We start from the raw sequence: 17261 nt of genomic DNA on the forward strand, positions 1-17261 counted from the left end.
GGTTCTTTACCACTTGCACCACATGGGAAGACTAAGCTTTTGCTTTTGGGCTTGCCTGGTGGCTCAGATGGTAAAGAATCTGCCTGCAATGCAGGAGACCTGGGTTCAATCCATGGGTTGGAAAGATCCCCTGGAAGAGGGCATGGCAACCCACTCCAGTATTCTTACCTGGAGAATTCCATGGACAGACAGGCCTGGTGGCTTACAGTCCATGGGGTCGCAAAAGGTTGGACATGGCTGAGTGACTAACAGTTTCACTTTAGATAGGTTTATTCCTAGGTATTTTATTCTTTTTGATGTGATGGTAAATGGAATTTTCTGAAATTTCTCTTTCTGATCTTTCATTGTTAGTGTATAGAAAAACAACAGATTTCTGTCTATTAATTTTATAACCTGCAACTTTACCAAATTCATGATGAGTTCTAGTAGTTTTCTGGTAGCATGTTTAGGATCTTCTATGTATAGTATCATGTCATCTGCAAACAGTAACAGTTTAACTTCCAATTTGGATTCCCTTTATTTTTTTTCTTCTCTGATTGCTTTAGCTAGGATTACCAAAACTATGTTGAATAAAAGTGGGAAGAGTGGACATCTTTCTCTTGTTTCTGATCTTAGAAGTAATACTTTCCACTTTTCATCATTGAGTGTGATGTTAGCTGTAGGTTTGTTATATATGGCCTTTATTATGTTGAAGTATGTTCCCTCTCTGCCCACTTTGTGGAGAGTATTTTTTTTTATCACAAATGAGTGATGAATTTTGTCAGAAGCCTTTTCTGTTTGTATTGAAATGATCATATAGTTTTTATTCTTCAATTTGTTGATGTAGTGTATCACATTGATTGATTTGTGGATATTGAAAAATCCTTGTATCACTGGATAAATTCCAGTTGATTATGGTGATTGATATATTTAATGTAATGTTGGATTCAGATTGCTAGTATTTTGTTGAGGATTTTTGCATCTATGTTCATCAGTGATATTGCCTGTAATTTTATTTTTTTGTGTGGTATCTTTGTCTTGTTTTGGTTTCAGGGTGAATGAGTTTGAAAGTTTTCCTTCCTCTGCAATTTTGGAACATTTTCAGAAGGATAGGTGTTAACTCTTCTCTAAATATTTCAAAGAATTCACTTGTGAAGTCATCAGGTCCAGGACTTTTCATTTGCTGGGAGTTTATAATCACAGTTTCAGTTTCAATGCTTGTGATTATTCTGTTCATATTTTCTAATTCTTCCTGGTTCAGTCTTGGGAGAATGTACCTTTCTAAGAATTTGTCCATTTCTTCCAGGTTGTCCATTTTATTGGCATACAGTTTCTCATAGCAGTTTCTTATGGTCCTTTGTATTTCTGTGGGGTCAGTTTTAACTTCTCCTTTTTCATTTCTAATGTTATTGATTTGAGTCCTCTCCCTTATTTTTTCTTGATGAGTCTGGCTAAAGGTTTGTTAATTTTGTTTATCTTTTCAAAGAACAAGCTCTTTGATATTTACAATTGTTTTCTTTGTCTTTATTTCATTTATTTCTGCTTGGATTTTTATGATTTCTTTCTACTAACTTTATGTTTTGTTTGTTCATCTTCCTCTAGTTTTTTAAGTGTAAGTTTAGGTTGTTTACCTGCAATTTTTCTTGTTTGCTGAGGTAAGATCATATTGCTACAAACTTCCCTCTTAGAACTGCTTTTGCTGCATCCCATAGGTTTTGAACTATTGCGCTTTCATTTTCATTTTTCTCTAGGTATTGTTTTATTTCCTCTATGATTTCTTCAGTGATCCATTGGTTGTTTAGTAACATATTGTTTAACTGCCACATATTTGTATTTCTTTAAATAGTTTTATTTCTTGTAGTTTATTTCTAGTCTCATTGCATTGTGATCAGAAAAGATGCTTTATGTGATTTCAATGTTCCTATATTTACCAAGGTTTACCTTGTAGCCCAGCATGTGGCCAATCCTGGAGAAAGTTCCATGTGCATTTGAGAAAAATGTGTAGTCTGCTGCTTTTGGATGGAATGCTCTATAAATATCAATTAATTCCACCCGGTTTAATGTGTCAGTTAAGGCTTGTGTTTCCTTATTAATCTTCTGTCTGTATGATCTGTCCATTGATGAAAGTGGGGTGTTAAAGTTCCCCACTGTTATTATGTTACTTTCAATTTCTCCCTTTATGGTTGTTAGTATTTACCTTACATATTGAGGTGCTACTATGTTGGTGCATATATATTTGTAACTATGCTGTCTTCATCTTGGATTGAATTCTTGATTATTATGTAGTGTCCTTCTTTATCTCTTATAACAGTCTTTGTTTTAAAGTCTATTTTGTCTGATAGGGGTATTGCTACTCCAGCTTCTTTTTTTAATTTCCATTTGCATGGAATAGTTTCTCCCATCCCCTTACGTTCAATCTGTAAGTGTCCCCAGATCTGAAGTGGGTATATAGTAGATAGCATATATTCAAATCTAGTTTTTGTATACACTCAGCCAGTCTATGTCGTTTGGTTGGTGCATTTAATCCACTTAGATTTAAGGCAATTACTGATACATATAATCATATTGCTGTTGTTATTGTTTAGTCTCTAAGTCATGTCCTACTCTTTTGCAGCCTCATGGGCTGAGCCCACTAGGCTCCTCTGCCAATTATCCTATTACTATTTTCTTAATTGTTTTGAATTTATTTTTCTGTCGCTCTTTTCATTTTCTTGTGTTTCCTGCCTAGAGAAGTTCCTTTAGCATTTGTTGTAAAGCTGGTTTGGTGGTGCTGTATTCTCTTAACTTTTGCTTGTCTGGAAAGCGTTTGATTTCTCCATGAAACCTGAACAAGACTCTTGTTGGGTAGACTATTTATGGTTGTGGGTACTTCCTTTTCAGAACTTTAGAGTTTCTGTTGATAAATCAACTGATAACTTTATGGGAGTTCCCTTAAAGTATGTTATTTGTCATTTCTTCCTGGTTGCTTTTAATATTTTATCTTTCTCTTTAATTTTTGTCAGTTTGATTACTATGTCTTGGTGTATTCCTCCTTGGGTTTATCCTACCTGGGCCTCTCTGGCTATTTCCTTTCCCATGTTATGGAAATTTTCAACTATTAGCTCTTCAGATATTTTCTTGAGTCCCTTCTCTCTCTCTTCTTCTGGGACCCCTGTAATATGAATGTTGGTGTGTTTAATGTTGTCCCAGAGTTCTCTTAGCCTCTCTTCATTTTTTTCATTATTTTTTCTATATTCTGTTTTGTGACAGTAATTTCTACCATTCTGTCTTCCAGGTCACTTATCTGTTTTTCTGCCTCAGTTATTCTGCTATTGATTCCTTCTACTATATTGTTCATCTCTGTTTGCTTGTTCTTTGGTTCTTCTAGGTTTTTGGTAAGCATTTCTTGCATCTTTTCCATTCTTTTTCCAAGTTCCTAGATCATCTTCACCATCATTATTCTGAATTCTTTTTCTAGAACTTTGCCTATTTCCACTTCATTTGATTGTTTTTCTGGGGTTTTATCTTGTTCCTTCATCTGAGATATAATCCTCTACCTTTTCATTTTGATTAACTTTCTGTAATTGTGGTTTTCATTCTGGAGGCTGCAGGATTGTAGTTCTTGCTTCTTCTGATTGCCCTCTTATGAATAAGGCTATTTAAGAGGCTTGTGCAAGGTTCCTGATGGGGGGAGTGGTGGTAGGAAAAACTGAGTCTTGCTCTGGCAGGCAGGGCTATGCTCAGTAAAACTTTAATCCAGTTGTCTGCTGATGGGTGGGACTGCATGGCCTCCCTGTTAGTGGTTTGGCCTGAGGTGACCCAGTCCTAGGGTCTACAGGCTCTATGTTAGGGCTAATGGCGATCTCCAAGAGGGCTCATGTCAAAGGGCACCTCCCAGGACTGCTGTTGGCAGTGCCCCTGTCCCTGCAGCAAGCTGCCACTGACCCATGCCTCACAGGAGACGCTCCAACACCAGCAGGTATGTCTGGTTCAGTCTCTTATGAGGTCACTGTTCCTTCCCTGTCAGTCCTGATACACACAAGATTTTGTTTATGCCCTCCAAGTGTGGAGCCTCTGTTTCCCCTAGTCTTGTGGAGGTACTGCAATTGAATCCTGCTGGCTTTCAAAGTCAGATCCCCTGGCAATTTCTACTCCTTTTGCCAGATCCTCAGGTTGGGAACCCTGATATGGGGTTCAGAATCTTCACAATAGTGGTAGAACTTCTTTGGTATTACTGTTCTCCAGTTTGTGGGTCGCCTACCCTACAGATATGGGATTTGATTTTATTGTTATTGTGCCCCTCCTACTGTCTCATTGTGTCTTCTCCTTTGTCTTTGGGCATGGGGTATCTTTTTTGGTGGGTTCCAGCATCCTTCTGTCATTGGTTGTTCAATGGCTAGTTGCAATCTCAGTGCTCTCACAGGAGGAGGTGAGCACATGTCCTTCCATTCCACCATCTTGAACCAATCACCATTGACTTTTAATACTGCTCTTACACTATTGTAATAAGGATTCAGTACCTGCTGGTTATTGTTACTGATGATATTTCTCCTGCTGATGCATTTTTTCCACAAGATAAATCTGGTTTAACTTTTCTTTCTTTCACTTTCTCATATTTCCTAGTTTAGCCAAAAAACTTAAGCAAGTATCTGCCATGTGTGTGTGCTTAGTCATCCAGTCATGTCCAATACTTTGCAACCCTGTGGACTATAGCCCACCAGGGTCCTCTGTCCATGGAGTTTCCAGGCAAGAATACTAGAGTGGGTTGCCATTTCCTACTCCAGGGGATCTTCCTGATTTAGGGATGGAACCCACATCTCCTGCATTGGCAGGCAGATTCTTCACCACCACCCGGGAACCCCAAGTATCTGCTAATATCTTTTGTTTAGTATAAAAGCTACTAGAAAGCCAATAAATACTGTTAAGTCCATTTTCTTTGTCTTTACTCTCAAGAAGCCAGTTTGTCACTTTGTTGACAGATATTAGAGCACTTCATGCTTCATTGAGGATTCATCAAAAATTTCCAGTTCACCAGCTCATTAGCACAAAATGTGGCTTCAGGAATCTATTTCTCTCAGTATCCCAGCTGTGCTTTTACAAATGTTTCAACCTTGATGGACCACTCTGAAACAATGGATAAATACCACAGGGAAATGAGAGATGGATGTTGCTTAGTCAGTTTCATAGGAATGAAACATGAGTGAAGGCAAAGCACAGTGGGATTATCTGTGTCAGCAGAATGATAATGCATGACTTTGCTAACTGTACACAGGTCACTGAATGTCAGAGATCCACAGGTCCTCAGAGGTCATCTAGTCAGACCCCCCACTTTTTAACCAATAAGGGTAGAAGAGGCCAAAGGAGGGGAAAGGGACTTGTCCAAGGTCAATTGGGCTTCCCAGGTGGCTCAGTGGTAAAGAATCCACCTGCCAGTGCAAGAGACATGGGAGACACAGGTTCAATCCCTGGGTCAGGGAGATGGCCTGGAGAAGGAAATGGCAACCCCACTCCAGAATTCTTGTCTGGGAGATCCTATGGACAGAGGAGCCTAGTGAGCTACAGTCCATAGGGTCGCAAAGAGTCAGCCACGACTGAGTGAACACACACACACACACACAAGGTGTATCATCCCTTCCCAACTTTCCAAACACCAGCTGGCTTTTGGCTATTTGACTATGCAATCAATTTTCAATTATTTGAGCCACTCACTGCGAGCCCAATGATCACTTAAATAATCCAAAGTGACACATAAGTTAACTATTGTTTACATTGGTCTTTGTAAAGATGTGTGTTTATTACTGATATTCCAATGTGTCTGGGTACAATCTGAGAATTCACCACACTTCAAATGAAACAAGAAAGAAACCTTGAAGGGCTGATTCAGGAAGAGCTGGAAAGTTGACCAGCCATACTGAATGGATAGCATCAAATGCTGCTGTATAGCCCCTCAAGCAGGACATGCTATTCCAAACATGTTTGTTGATTCACACCTCTCCTGCACCCCAACCTGTTATAAGTTGCACTGTAGGAAGGGAAAAACAATATCTTTTATAGAAGAATATACATATTGTTTTTTTTGCCCTTTCTTCTTTCCCTTTTCTTTCCTTTTCCTTGCTAGAAAAAATGAACAGCTGCTTTATCTTTTATATAAACAAATATGTGGTTGAGCCATTGACCTGGAGAACTGGCTGTCAGGATGCCAAACAATAAATGGAAAACATGCTAGATCCCATGAATATAGAGGTGGAGGAAGGAGGAGTAAGACCAGTGAGCAATACTTTTTACGAGAATCCAAAAGTCAGGAGGAGTAAGAAGGAATCTGTTGTATAGCTCAGTGAATTCCCTGGGTCTGGGAAAGAGCTAGTTTGGAGTATAGTCCAAGGGCTCTTCAACCAAATGGAGTTTCATTTCCTGATCTGGCCCTGTCTGTACTTTGGGATTGTGCTGAGTGCCCATAATTTTCTGGTTTGTTGTCTGCAAATCCTCACACTTGGGCTAAAATGGAATTATTATTATTCATGTTCTGAAGGTGATGCTGCTGATGACTGAGAAAGGGCATGGAACAGAAAAAGTGGCATGAACAATTGGCTTGAGGCTACATTCCAATAAAGAGTCCCTGCAAGGATTCAGATGGTGGCAGCCAGAGTGGCAGTAGGGAATGAAAAATGCCTGAGCTTTTGATGCAGCCATAATTAAGCATTTTGGTTTTTTTTTTTTTATTTTTTTTTTCCCATTTTATTTTTTTTTTTTTTAATTTTTATTATTATTATTATTTTTTTTCCAGTGGGTTTTGTCATACATTGATATGAATCAGCCATGGATTTACATGTATTCCCAATCCCGATCCCCCCTCCCACCTCCCTCTCCACCCGATTCCTCTGGGTCTTCCCAGTGCACCAGGCCGGAGCACTTGTCTCGTGCATCCCACCTGGGCTGGTGATCTGTTTCACCATAGATAGTATACATGCTGTTCTTTTGAAATATCCCACCCTCACATTCTCCCACAAAGTTCAAAAGTCTGTTCTGTATTTCTGTGTCTCTTTTTCTGTTCTGCATATAGGGTTATCGTTATCACCTTTCTAAATTCCATATACATGTGTCAGTATGCTGTAATGTTCTTTATCTTTCTGGCTTACTTCACTCTGTATAATGGGCTCCAGCTTCATCCATCTCATTAGGACTGGTTCGAATGAATTCTTTTTAATGGCTGAGTAATATTCCATGGTGTATATGTACCACAGCTTCCTTATCCATTCATCTGCTGATGGGCATCTAGGTTGCTTCCATGTCCTGGCTATTATAAACAGTGCTGCGATGAACATTGGGGTGCACGTGTCTCTTTCAGATCTGGTTTCCTCAGTGTGTATGCCCAGAAGTGGGATTGCTGGGTCATATGGCAGTTCTATGTCCAGTTTTTTAAGAAATCTCCACACTGTTTTCCATAGCGGCTGTACTAGTTTGCATTCCCACCAACAGTGTAAGAGGGTTCCCTTTTCTCCACACCCTCTCCAGCATTTATTGCTTGTAGACTTTTGGATAGCGGCCATCCTGACTGGCGTGTAATGGTACCTCATTGTGGTTTTGATTTGCATTTCTCTAATAATGAGTGATGTTGAGCATCTTTTCATGTGTTTGTTAGCCATCTGTATGTCTTCTTTGGAGAAATGTCTGTTTAGTTCTTTGGCCCATTTTTTGATTGGGTCATTTATTTTTCTGGAATTGAGCTGCAGGAGTTGCTTGTATATTTTTGAGATTAATCCTTTGTCTGTTTCTTCATTTGCTATTATTTTCTCCCAATCTGAGGGCTGTCTTTTCACCTTACTTATAGTTTCCTTTGTAGTGCAAAAGCTTTTAAGTTTCATTAGGTCCCATTTGTTTAGTTTTGCTTTTATTTCCAGTATTCTGGGAGGTGGGTCATAGAGGATCTTGCTTTGATTTATGTCGGAGAGTGTTTTGCCTATGTTCTCCTCTAGGAGTTTTATAGTTTCTGGTCTTACATTTAGATCTTTAATCCATTTTGAGTTTATTTTTGTGTATGGTGTTAGAAAGTGTTCTAGTTTCATTCTTTTACAAGTGGTTGACCAGTTTTCCCAGCACCACTTGTTAAAGAGGTTGTCTTTTTTCCATTGTATATCCTTGCCTCCTTTGTCGAAGATAAGGTGTCCATAGGTCCGTGGATTTGTCTCTGGGCTTTCTATTCTGTTCCATTGATCTATATTTCTGTCTTTGTGCCAGTACCATACTGTCTTGATGACTGTGGCTTTGTAGTAGAGTCTGAAGTCAGGCAGGTTGATTCCTCCAGCTCCATTCTTCTTTCTCAAGATTACTTTGGCTATTCGAGGTTTTTTGTATTTCCATACAAATTGTGAAATTCTTTGGTCTAGTTCTGTGAAAAATACCGTTGGTAGCTTGATAGGGATTGCATTGAATCTATAGACTGCTTTGGGTAGAATAGCCATTTTGACAATATTAATTCTTCCAATCCATGAGCACGGTATGTTTCTCCATCTGTTTGTGTCCTCTTTGATTTCTTTCATCAGTGTTTTATAGTTTTCTATGTATAGGTCCTTTGTTTCTTTAGGTAGATATACTCCTAAGTATTTTATTCTTTTTGTTGCAATGGTGAATGGTATTGTTTCCTTAATTTCTCTGTCTGTTTTTTCATTGTTAGTATATAGGAATGCAAGGGATTTCTGTGTGTTAATTTTATATCCTGCAACTTTACTATATTCATTGATTAGCTCTAGTAATTTTCTGGTAGAATCTTTAGGGTTTTCTATGTAGAGGATCATGTCATCTGCAAACAGTGAGAGTTTTACTTCTTCTTTTCCTATCTGGATTCCTTTTACTTCTTTTTCTGCTCTGATTGCTGTGGCCAGCACTTCCAACACTATGTTGAATAGTAGTGGTGAGAGTGGGCACCCTTGTCTTGTTCCTGATTTCAGGGGAAATGCCTTCAATTTTTCACCATTGAGGGTGATGCTTGCTGTGGGTTTGTCATATATAGCTTTTATTATGTTGAGGTATGTTCCTTCTATTCCTGCTTTTTGGAGAGTTTTAATCATAAATGAGTGTTGAATTTTGTCAAAGGCTTTCTCTGCATCTATTGAGATAATCATATGGTTTTTATCTTTCAATTTGTTAATGTGGTGTATGACATTGATTGATTTGCGGATATTAAAGAATCCTTGCATTCCTGGGATAAAGCCCACTTGGTCATGGTGTATGATTTTTTTAATATGTTGTTGGATTCTGTTTGCTAGAATTTTGTTAAGGATTTTTGCATCTATGTTCATCAGTGATATTGGCCTGTAGTTTTCTTTTTTTGTGGCATCTTTGTCTGGTTTTGGAATTAGGGTGATGGTGGCCTCATAGAATGAGTTTGGAAGCTTACCTTCTTCTGCAATTTTCTGGAAGAGTTTGAGTAAGATAGGTGTTAGCTCTTCTCTAAATTTTTGGTAGAATTCAGCTGTGAAGCCATCTGGTCCTGGGCTTTTGTTTGCTGGAAGATTTTTGATGACAGTTTCGATTTCCTTGCTTGTGATGGGTCTGTTAAGATCTTCTATTTCTTCCTGGTTCAGTTTTGGAAAGTTATACTTTTCTAAGAATTTGTCCATTTCATCCAAGTTGTCCATTTTATTGGCATAGAGCTGCTGGTAGTAGTCTCTTATGATCCTTTGTATTTCAGTGTTGTCTGTTGTGATCTCTCCATTTTCATTTCTAATTTTGTTAATTTGGTTTTTCTCTCTTTGTTTCTTAATGAGTCTTGCTAATGGTTTGTCAATTTTGTTTATTTTTTCAAAAAACCAGCTTTTAGCTTTGTTGATTTTTGCTATGGTCTCTTTAGTTTCTTTTGCATTTATTTCTGCCCTGATTTTTAAGATTTCTTTCCTTCTGCTAACTCTGGGGTTCTTCATTTCTTCCTTCTCTAATTGCTTTAGGTGTAGAGTTAGGTTATTTAATTGGTTTTTTTCCTGTTTCTTGATGTAAGCCTGTAATGCTATGAACCTTCCCCTTAGCACTGCTTTTACAGTGTCCCATAGGTTTTGGGTTGTTGTGTTTTCATTTTCATTCATTTCTATACATATTTTGATTTCTTTTTTGATTTCTTCTATGATTTGTTGGTTATTCAGAAGCGTGTTATTTAGCCTCCATATGTTTGAAGTTTTAACAATTTTTTCCCTGTAATTGAGATCTAATCTTACTGCACTGTGGTCAGAAAAGATGACTGGAATGATTTCAATTTTTTTGAATTTTCCAAGACCAGATTTATGGCCCAGGATGTGATCTATTCTGGAGAATGTTCCGTGTGCACTTGAGAAAAAGGTGAAGTTGATTGTTTTGGGGTGAAATGTCCTATAGATATCAATTAGGTCTAGCTGGTCCATTGTGTCATTTAAGGTTTGTGTTTCCTTGTTAATTTTCTGTTTAGTTGATCTATCCATAGTTGTGAGTGGGGTATTAAAGTCTCCCACTATTATTGTGTTACTATTAATTTCCTCTTTCATACTTGTTAGCGTTTGCCGTACATATTGCGGTGCTCCTATGTTGGGTGCATATATATTTATAATTGTTATATCTTCTTTTTTGATTGATCCTTTGATCATTATGTAGTGTCCTTCTTTGTCTCTTTTCACTTCCTTTATTTGAAAGTCTATTTTATCTGATATGAGTATTGCGACTCCTGCTTTCTTTTGGTCTCCGTTTGCATGAAATATTTTTTTCCAGCCCTTCACTTTTAGTCTGTATGTGTCTCTTGTTTTGAGGTGGGTCTCTTGTAGACAGCATATATAGGGGTCTTGTTTTTGTATCCATTCAGCCAATCTTTGTCTTTTGGTTGGGGCATTCAACCCATTTACATTTAGGGTAATTATTGATAGGTGTGGTCCCGTTGCCATTTACTTTGTTGTTTTGGGTTCACATTTATACAACCTTTCTGCATTTCCTGTCTAGAGAAGATCCTTTAGCATTTGTTGAAGAGCTGGTTTGGTGGTGCTGAATTCTCTCAGCTTTTGCTTATCTGTAAAGCTTTTGAATTCTCCTTCATATCTGAATGAGATCCTTGCTGGATACAGTAATCTAGGTTGTAGGTTATTCTCTTTCATTACTTTCAGTACGTCCTGCCATTCCCTTCTGGCCTGGAGGGTTTCTATTGATAGATCAGCTGTTATCCTTATGGGAATCCCTTTGTGTGTTATTTGTTGTTTTTCCCTTGCTGCTTTTAATATTTGTTCTTTGTGTTTGATCTTTGTTAATTTGATTAATATGTGTCTTGGGGTGTTTCGCCTTGGGTTTATCCTGTTTGGGACTCTCTGGGTTTCTTGGATTTGGGTGGCTATTTCCTTCCCCATTTTAGGGAAGTTTTCAGCTATTATCTCCTCGAGTATTTTCTCATGGCCCTTCTTTTTGTCTTCTTCTTCTGGAACTCCTATGATTCGAATGTTGGGGCGTTTCACAGTGTCCCAGAGGTCCCTGAGGTTGTCCTCATTTCTTTTGATCCTTTTTTCTTTTTTCCTCTCTGCTTCATTTATTTCCACCATTTTATCTTCTACCTCACTTATCCTATCTTCTGCCTCCGTTATTCTACTCTTGGTTCCCTCCAAAGTGTTTTTGATCTCATTCATTGCATTATTCATTTTTAATTGACTCTTTTTTATTTCTTCTAGGTCTTTATTAAACAGTTCTTGAATCTTTTCAATCTTTGTTTCCAGGCTATTTATCTGTAATTCCATTTTGTTTTCAAGATTTTGGATCATTTTTATTATCATTATTCTAAATTCTTTTTCAGGTAGATTCCCTATCTCCTCCTCTTTTGTTTGACTTGGTGGGCATTTTTCATGTTCCTTTACCTGTTGGGTATTTCTTTGCCTTTTCATCTTGTTTAGATTGCTGTATCTGGAGTGGGCTTTCTGTATTCTGGAGGTCTGTGGTTCCTTTTTGTTGTGGAGGATTAACCCAGAGGTACCCCCTTTCATTTTCTCATCTAGAATAAACAAATCTTGTTGATATAACAAAGTGCTTAATAAACCCGAGGTGGTACTTAATATCAATACATATTGAAGCTCTCCACCTGATGCGGAGAGCTGACTCATTTGAAAAGACCCTGATGCTGGGAAAGATTGAGGGCAGGAGAAGAACAGGATGACAGAGGATGAGATGGTTGGATGGCATCACCGACACAATGGACATGGGTTTGGGTGGACTCCAGGAATTGGTGATGGACAGGGAGGCCTGTCGTGCTGTGGTTCATGGGGTCGCAAAGAGTCGGACACGACTGAGCGACTGAACTGAATTGAACTGAATTGAAGGAAAGACTTGCTATGGTTAATGGTAATATGGATAATTGAGTTATGTGAATTTAAAAATAGGTAGAGTGAATTAAGACTAATGTAGATCAACAGGAAAAATCTATTAGTATTCATTAGTTAGACTCCCGTTTATGGTTCTTTGTTAGCCTAAGGAAGCCCTTTCTGATAACTAATGCCTGTTGAAAATCCTGCCTGATACTTTTCCATGGATGCCAAAGGAATAAGTCATTCACATAGAACTTCTGACATTCAAGTATAGCATTTTGCTTCTTTTTCTTTTTTGGCAGCAGTGACTGTGAAATAATAATGATGATGACAATGGAAATAAGAGATCCTAATTAATTTGCTGAAAGTTGTTCCCCATTTACCAATATTGGCTTGTTTTGTCTTGAGTGGTGGCCCAGGTACTAGAACAAAGGTATATATATTCAATGTCACTTGGCTAACCTATGATTTGTCAGACAAAGGTTAATTTTAAAAAATGTTGGGTTAGCAGCAATAAATTTAATAACAGTCTGTGATTTAAGTCAGAACTTCAATTTATTTGATGGGATTTTTTAAATCCTGAATTAACATTTTTCTCTGAGCTCAGGAGGTCTCATCTGCCAAATTGCACATGAGCTGGCCAACCAAAAGCTCATCAATATTCTAACTTACACAGTATTGGGATAGATTGGAGCGATGCTATAAAAGATTGAAAGAAAGATTGGAACAAGAGTAGAAGTAAATGTAAAAATACCTGCAGCAAAAACCAGTCCTTAGTTGTCCAGTTTAGAACTTGACTTTCCCTAAGAATTATATGGTTTAATCATCTTCAACTTTTTTGCCCCCAAGAGAAATAAACAAACAAACAAACATCTCTTCTTGATTCCATTCATAGGTTGGACCTTTATTCACCTGCCCATCTCCATGGACGTGTGAACTTTAGATGGTAATCCACACCTGAATCTGGGAGCTATGTGTGCCTCATTCATTTCTGTATCTCTAGCAGTTAGCATGTTGTCCCTTGCATACAAAAACTTTACCAAAAATTAACCAAAAACTTTAGAATAGATTAAAGGATGGATGAGACGACTCCTGTCACCATGGATGAAATTAATGTTCCCATAGGTAGAACTCACCTCTGTGATAGAAAAAATGTTACATACCAAAGTAGATGTAAATAAGGATCCTTAAGGGACATTCTGCTTTGCTTTCGCCTACTCCAGTGGTTGGTAGTTCTTCCTTTGGTTTCAATGCCTACCTCCCAGCCTCAATACATTCCTGCCAAGATTGCTCTTGACCAGTGGAAATTCTGTAGCCTGTGGTGGAACAGGTAATACCTATATTCCCAAGTTTTACCCAGTGCCCACTGTGTGACAGACACTGAAAGCATTGTGCTAGGCACTTGTTGAAGAGGTATTGATAAATGACCTTTGTATATTTTGTGATTCCATTCACAGAAGGTTGAGCTGGAAGCCACCTTCAAAGTCTTCAGAGTCAACCCCCTTGCTGCAATAATCAGAGCTCACATTCACTGAGAACTTACTGCCCCCAGACACTTCATAAATTAATGGCCCTGTGAGGTAGAGACGCTTATTTTCTGTATTTCTCATTTGGGGCCATTGAGACATGGAGATGTTAGGTAACTTCCTTGGGGTCACACAGCTAGGAAATACTAGAGCCAAGACTCATGCTCAAGTTTGTCAGACTTCAGAGCCTACTCAGAGAAAAAATCTTGACAAAAGTCATTTTGAGCCTTATTCTTCTGGCCCTAATTTAGTGTTCATGGATTGCTATCCTATGCTCACACACTGAGGTTTCTTAAAATATTATTTTGTTATTTAGAAGCACTTGTCTCCCCAAATGGACTGTGGATTCCTCCAGGGCAGAGATTGCATTATATCTGTGATGCCTTCTCTCTTGAGGGCATGCCCGGGCTTTGCTTTCAGTAAATAATGGCCTGTGACCAGCTTCTTAGCTGTTCTTTTGAGCATCTTGGTGTCATCCCCCAGGACTTCATGTGGCTCAGAGGTTAGGAGGCGCCAGGAAGTAGAATTTTGGGGAAGGAGTCACCTCACCACCTGCTTTCTGTTTTGTTCTCTACAATACAGATTGAAGATGGAGGCAAGGCAGCCTTGTCCCAGAAGATGAGGACTGGTGATGAGCTGGTGAATATCAATGGCACTCCATTGTATGGCTCCCGCCAAGAGGCTCTCATCCTCATCAAAGGCTCCTTCCGGACCCTCAAGCTGATTGTCAGGAGGTAAGGTACAGGGAGATTTGCTGTAAGGTGCAGGGACCACTGAAACCTCTTGGTTGATAATAACCTCAATAGAGGTATGTCTCTATCAATATCAAGGAAAGAGGTGTTTCACATGAACGGAATTTTGCAGACAACTGAAGCAGAATGGCATAAGAGAAAGGGCCTTTGGTTCAAATCCTAGTACTGTCACATGCTACCCATGTTATCTTGGATAAATTTATTTTACCTCTGTAGGACTTAGAATCCTTATTTGCCTTTGAGAGAACTAAATGGTTCATTACACGCCAAGGGCCTATCTAACCTACTGTTTTCCCATCTACTCCTTCACACGAGGCTGCCACTGCTGAAACACATATACTTAAAGAGACCCTATTCCCAGCATGGTAGGCCCTCTGGAGGCTGTTGCAAACTCTAAGATAAGAAGCCTGCTCTTGAGGAGTGTGCAGTCTAACAGGGTAGAAAAGACACAAGTATGACAAATTAATTAGCAATACATTTTTTAAGAAAGCCATAAAGGAGATTCCACAGGGTAAGGGTGATTGTCAAATGAATTGTTGACCGAAATTGCTGTCAGAGTTCAAGAGAAAGAAAAGGCACTTCAGAAGAGATGATTAGAGTAAGATTTCATTGAGAAGGTGGAATCTTAGCTAAAAGATGGCTAGAATTTGATAAGAAACCATCAGGAGGGGAAAAGCTTTCCAGGTAAGTAGAGTGGCATAAAGAGGAGGAAAATAAAGACAGTCATTCTATTGTTGTCAAAGCATCTGCCTATTGGTGAGGTTTCCATTTGTCTCCCTTTCATTTTGCTGCTGTATATTTGTTTTGTACTACTGGAGTTCATACTTCTCCCCTTCTGTTAGTTTGTTTCCTTTATCTTATACACATCCCTAAGCTTTTCCATCTTAATTATTTTTATTAGAAAAAAAATTTAAGTGTCTTCCTGCAGTCATACTTCCCCCTCTGGCTTCTGCCCCATCTTCTTTTTTTTTCATTTATTTTTATTAGTTCATATCCAGTCTCTTATTTTAATTCATATCCATAAGGAGAGTGTATACTCACTGTTTTCTCTTACTTATCATTTAGCTTTCCACCCACTGCAGTCTGAATTTGACCCCCAGAAGTCCACTGAAACTTCTCTCTTTCTCTCTCTCTCATTATATACACACACATGCACACACACACACACATGTATGTGTGTGTGTGTGTATATATATATACATACATACATATATACATACACATGTATGTATATATGAAACCTCCTAGTTGTCAAAGTCAGTGGGTTATTTCCAGTCTTCATTATATATGAATTACATATGGCATGTGACATTGTTGCTCTGGATTATTCCCTTCTTTGTGAAACTTTCCTTTCTTGCTTTCAAGATATTCTATTGCTTTTCTTTTTCTACCTCTCTGTTCATTTTCTAAATGAGGTTCCTCTGCCACTTGCCCTTCCTCTGCCCATTCCTTTTAAATGCCAGTGTTTCCCCTAGTTCTACCCTTTCTATTTTCATTAATATACCATGGAAAAATCTCACCTGATCCCCAAGTTTCAACTATCAACTGTATGTTGATGACTATATCTCTTATGCCCTAGACCCCTGTGGCCAACTTCCTACTGGACATTTATACTTAGATTTCTCAGAAGCATTTCGCACAAAACATGCTCAAAACCTAATACATCATCTTCTTCTCATAAGCTCCTGATCTCAGTGACTGGGACCACCATACCCTTAGTAAACCAAGCCATTTTTTTATTTCCTCCATTTTTCTCCTGCTCTATGTCCAAATGATCTCAGTTAGTAAGGATGAAAATATATAGGATCCCACTGATTTATTATATTATTAAAACCTGCTGGTCCTTAAGATTAAGCCATGCCTGCCCATGTACCTGGTGGCACTAGTGGTAAAAACCTGCTGGCCAGTGCAGGAGACATAAGAGATGCAGGTTCGATCCCTGGTTTGGGAAGATCCCCTGGAAGAGAGCATGGCAACCCACTCCAGTGTTCTTGCCTGGAATTTCATGGACAGAGGAATCTGATGGGCTACAGTCCATGAGTTCGCAAAGAGCTGGACAAAAGTTGCTAAAGCAACTTAGCATATATGCATGTCCATGTACCTAGGTAAGAAGTGACATGTAAAATAATGTCTTATACATTAGACACACTGTCACTGACTGTCTTGGATAGGTCATGATTTAGGTTTTAAATAAGGCTTCTTGAAGAAGCAGCTTGGTGAATTTGAAAGTTTTTTTAAAATTTATTTCTAATTAGAGGATAATTGCTTTACAATATTGTGTTGGTTTCTGCCATACAACAACATGAATCAGCTATAGGTATACATATGTTTCCTCCCTCTTGAACCTCTCCCCACCCTATCCCAGCCCTCTAGTTTGTCACAGAGCATCAAATTTGAGCTGTATGCATCATATAGCAAATTCCCACTGATTATCTATTTGACCTATGCAAACTAAAATGGACTGGAATGGGTGAATTTAACTCAGATGACCATTATATCTACTACTGTGGGCAGGAATCCCTTAGAAGAAATGGAGTAGCCATCATAGTCAACAAAAGAGTCCGAAATGCAGTACTTGGATGCAATCTCAAAAACGACAGAATGATTTCTGTTCGTTTCCAAGACAAACCATTCAATATCAGGTTAATCCAAAGCCTGTGCCCCAACCAGTAACGCTGAAGAAGCTGAAGTTGAATGGTTCTATGAAGACCTACAAGACCTTTTAGAACTAA

General features: G+C 38.5%; 1 protein-coding gene across 2 annotated transcripts in view; it reads left to right on the plus strand.

The window, feature by feature from the left end:
• Positions 1-17261, plus strand: part of SHROOM4 (shroom family member 4) — a 241808-nt gene that overhangs the window by 106516 nt on the left and 118031 nt on the right. The window contains exon 2 of one of the 2 annotated variants that reach the window (XM_061137900.1): positions 14360-14511. In XM_061137900.1, coding sequence (XP_060993883.1) covers positions 14360-14511 — 152 coding nt within the window. Of the gene's footprint in view, positions 1-14359; positions 14512-17261 lie in introns of those variants that run through there. The other variant, XM_061137904.1, reaches the window with a different exon arrangement.

The sequence above is a fragment of the Dama dama genome, chromosome X (assembly GCF_033118175.1).
Source record: "Dama dama isolate Ldn47 chromosome X, ASM3311817v1, whole genome shotgun sequence".
NCBI classification, from domain to species: Eukaryota; Metazoa; Chordata; class Mammalia; order Artiodactyla; family Cervidae; genus Dama; species Dama dama.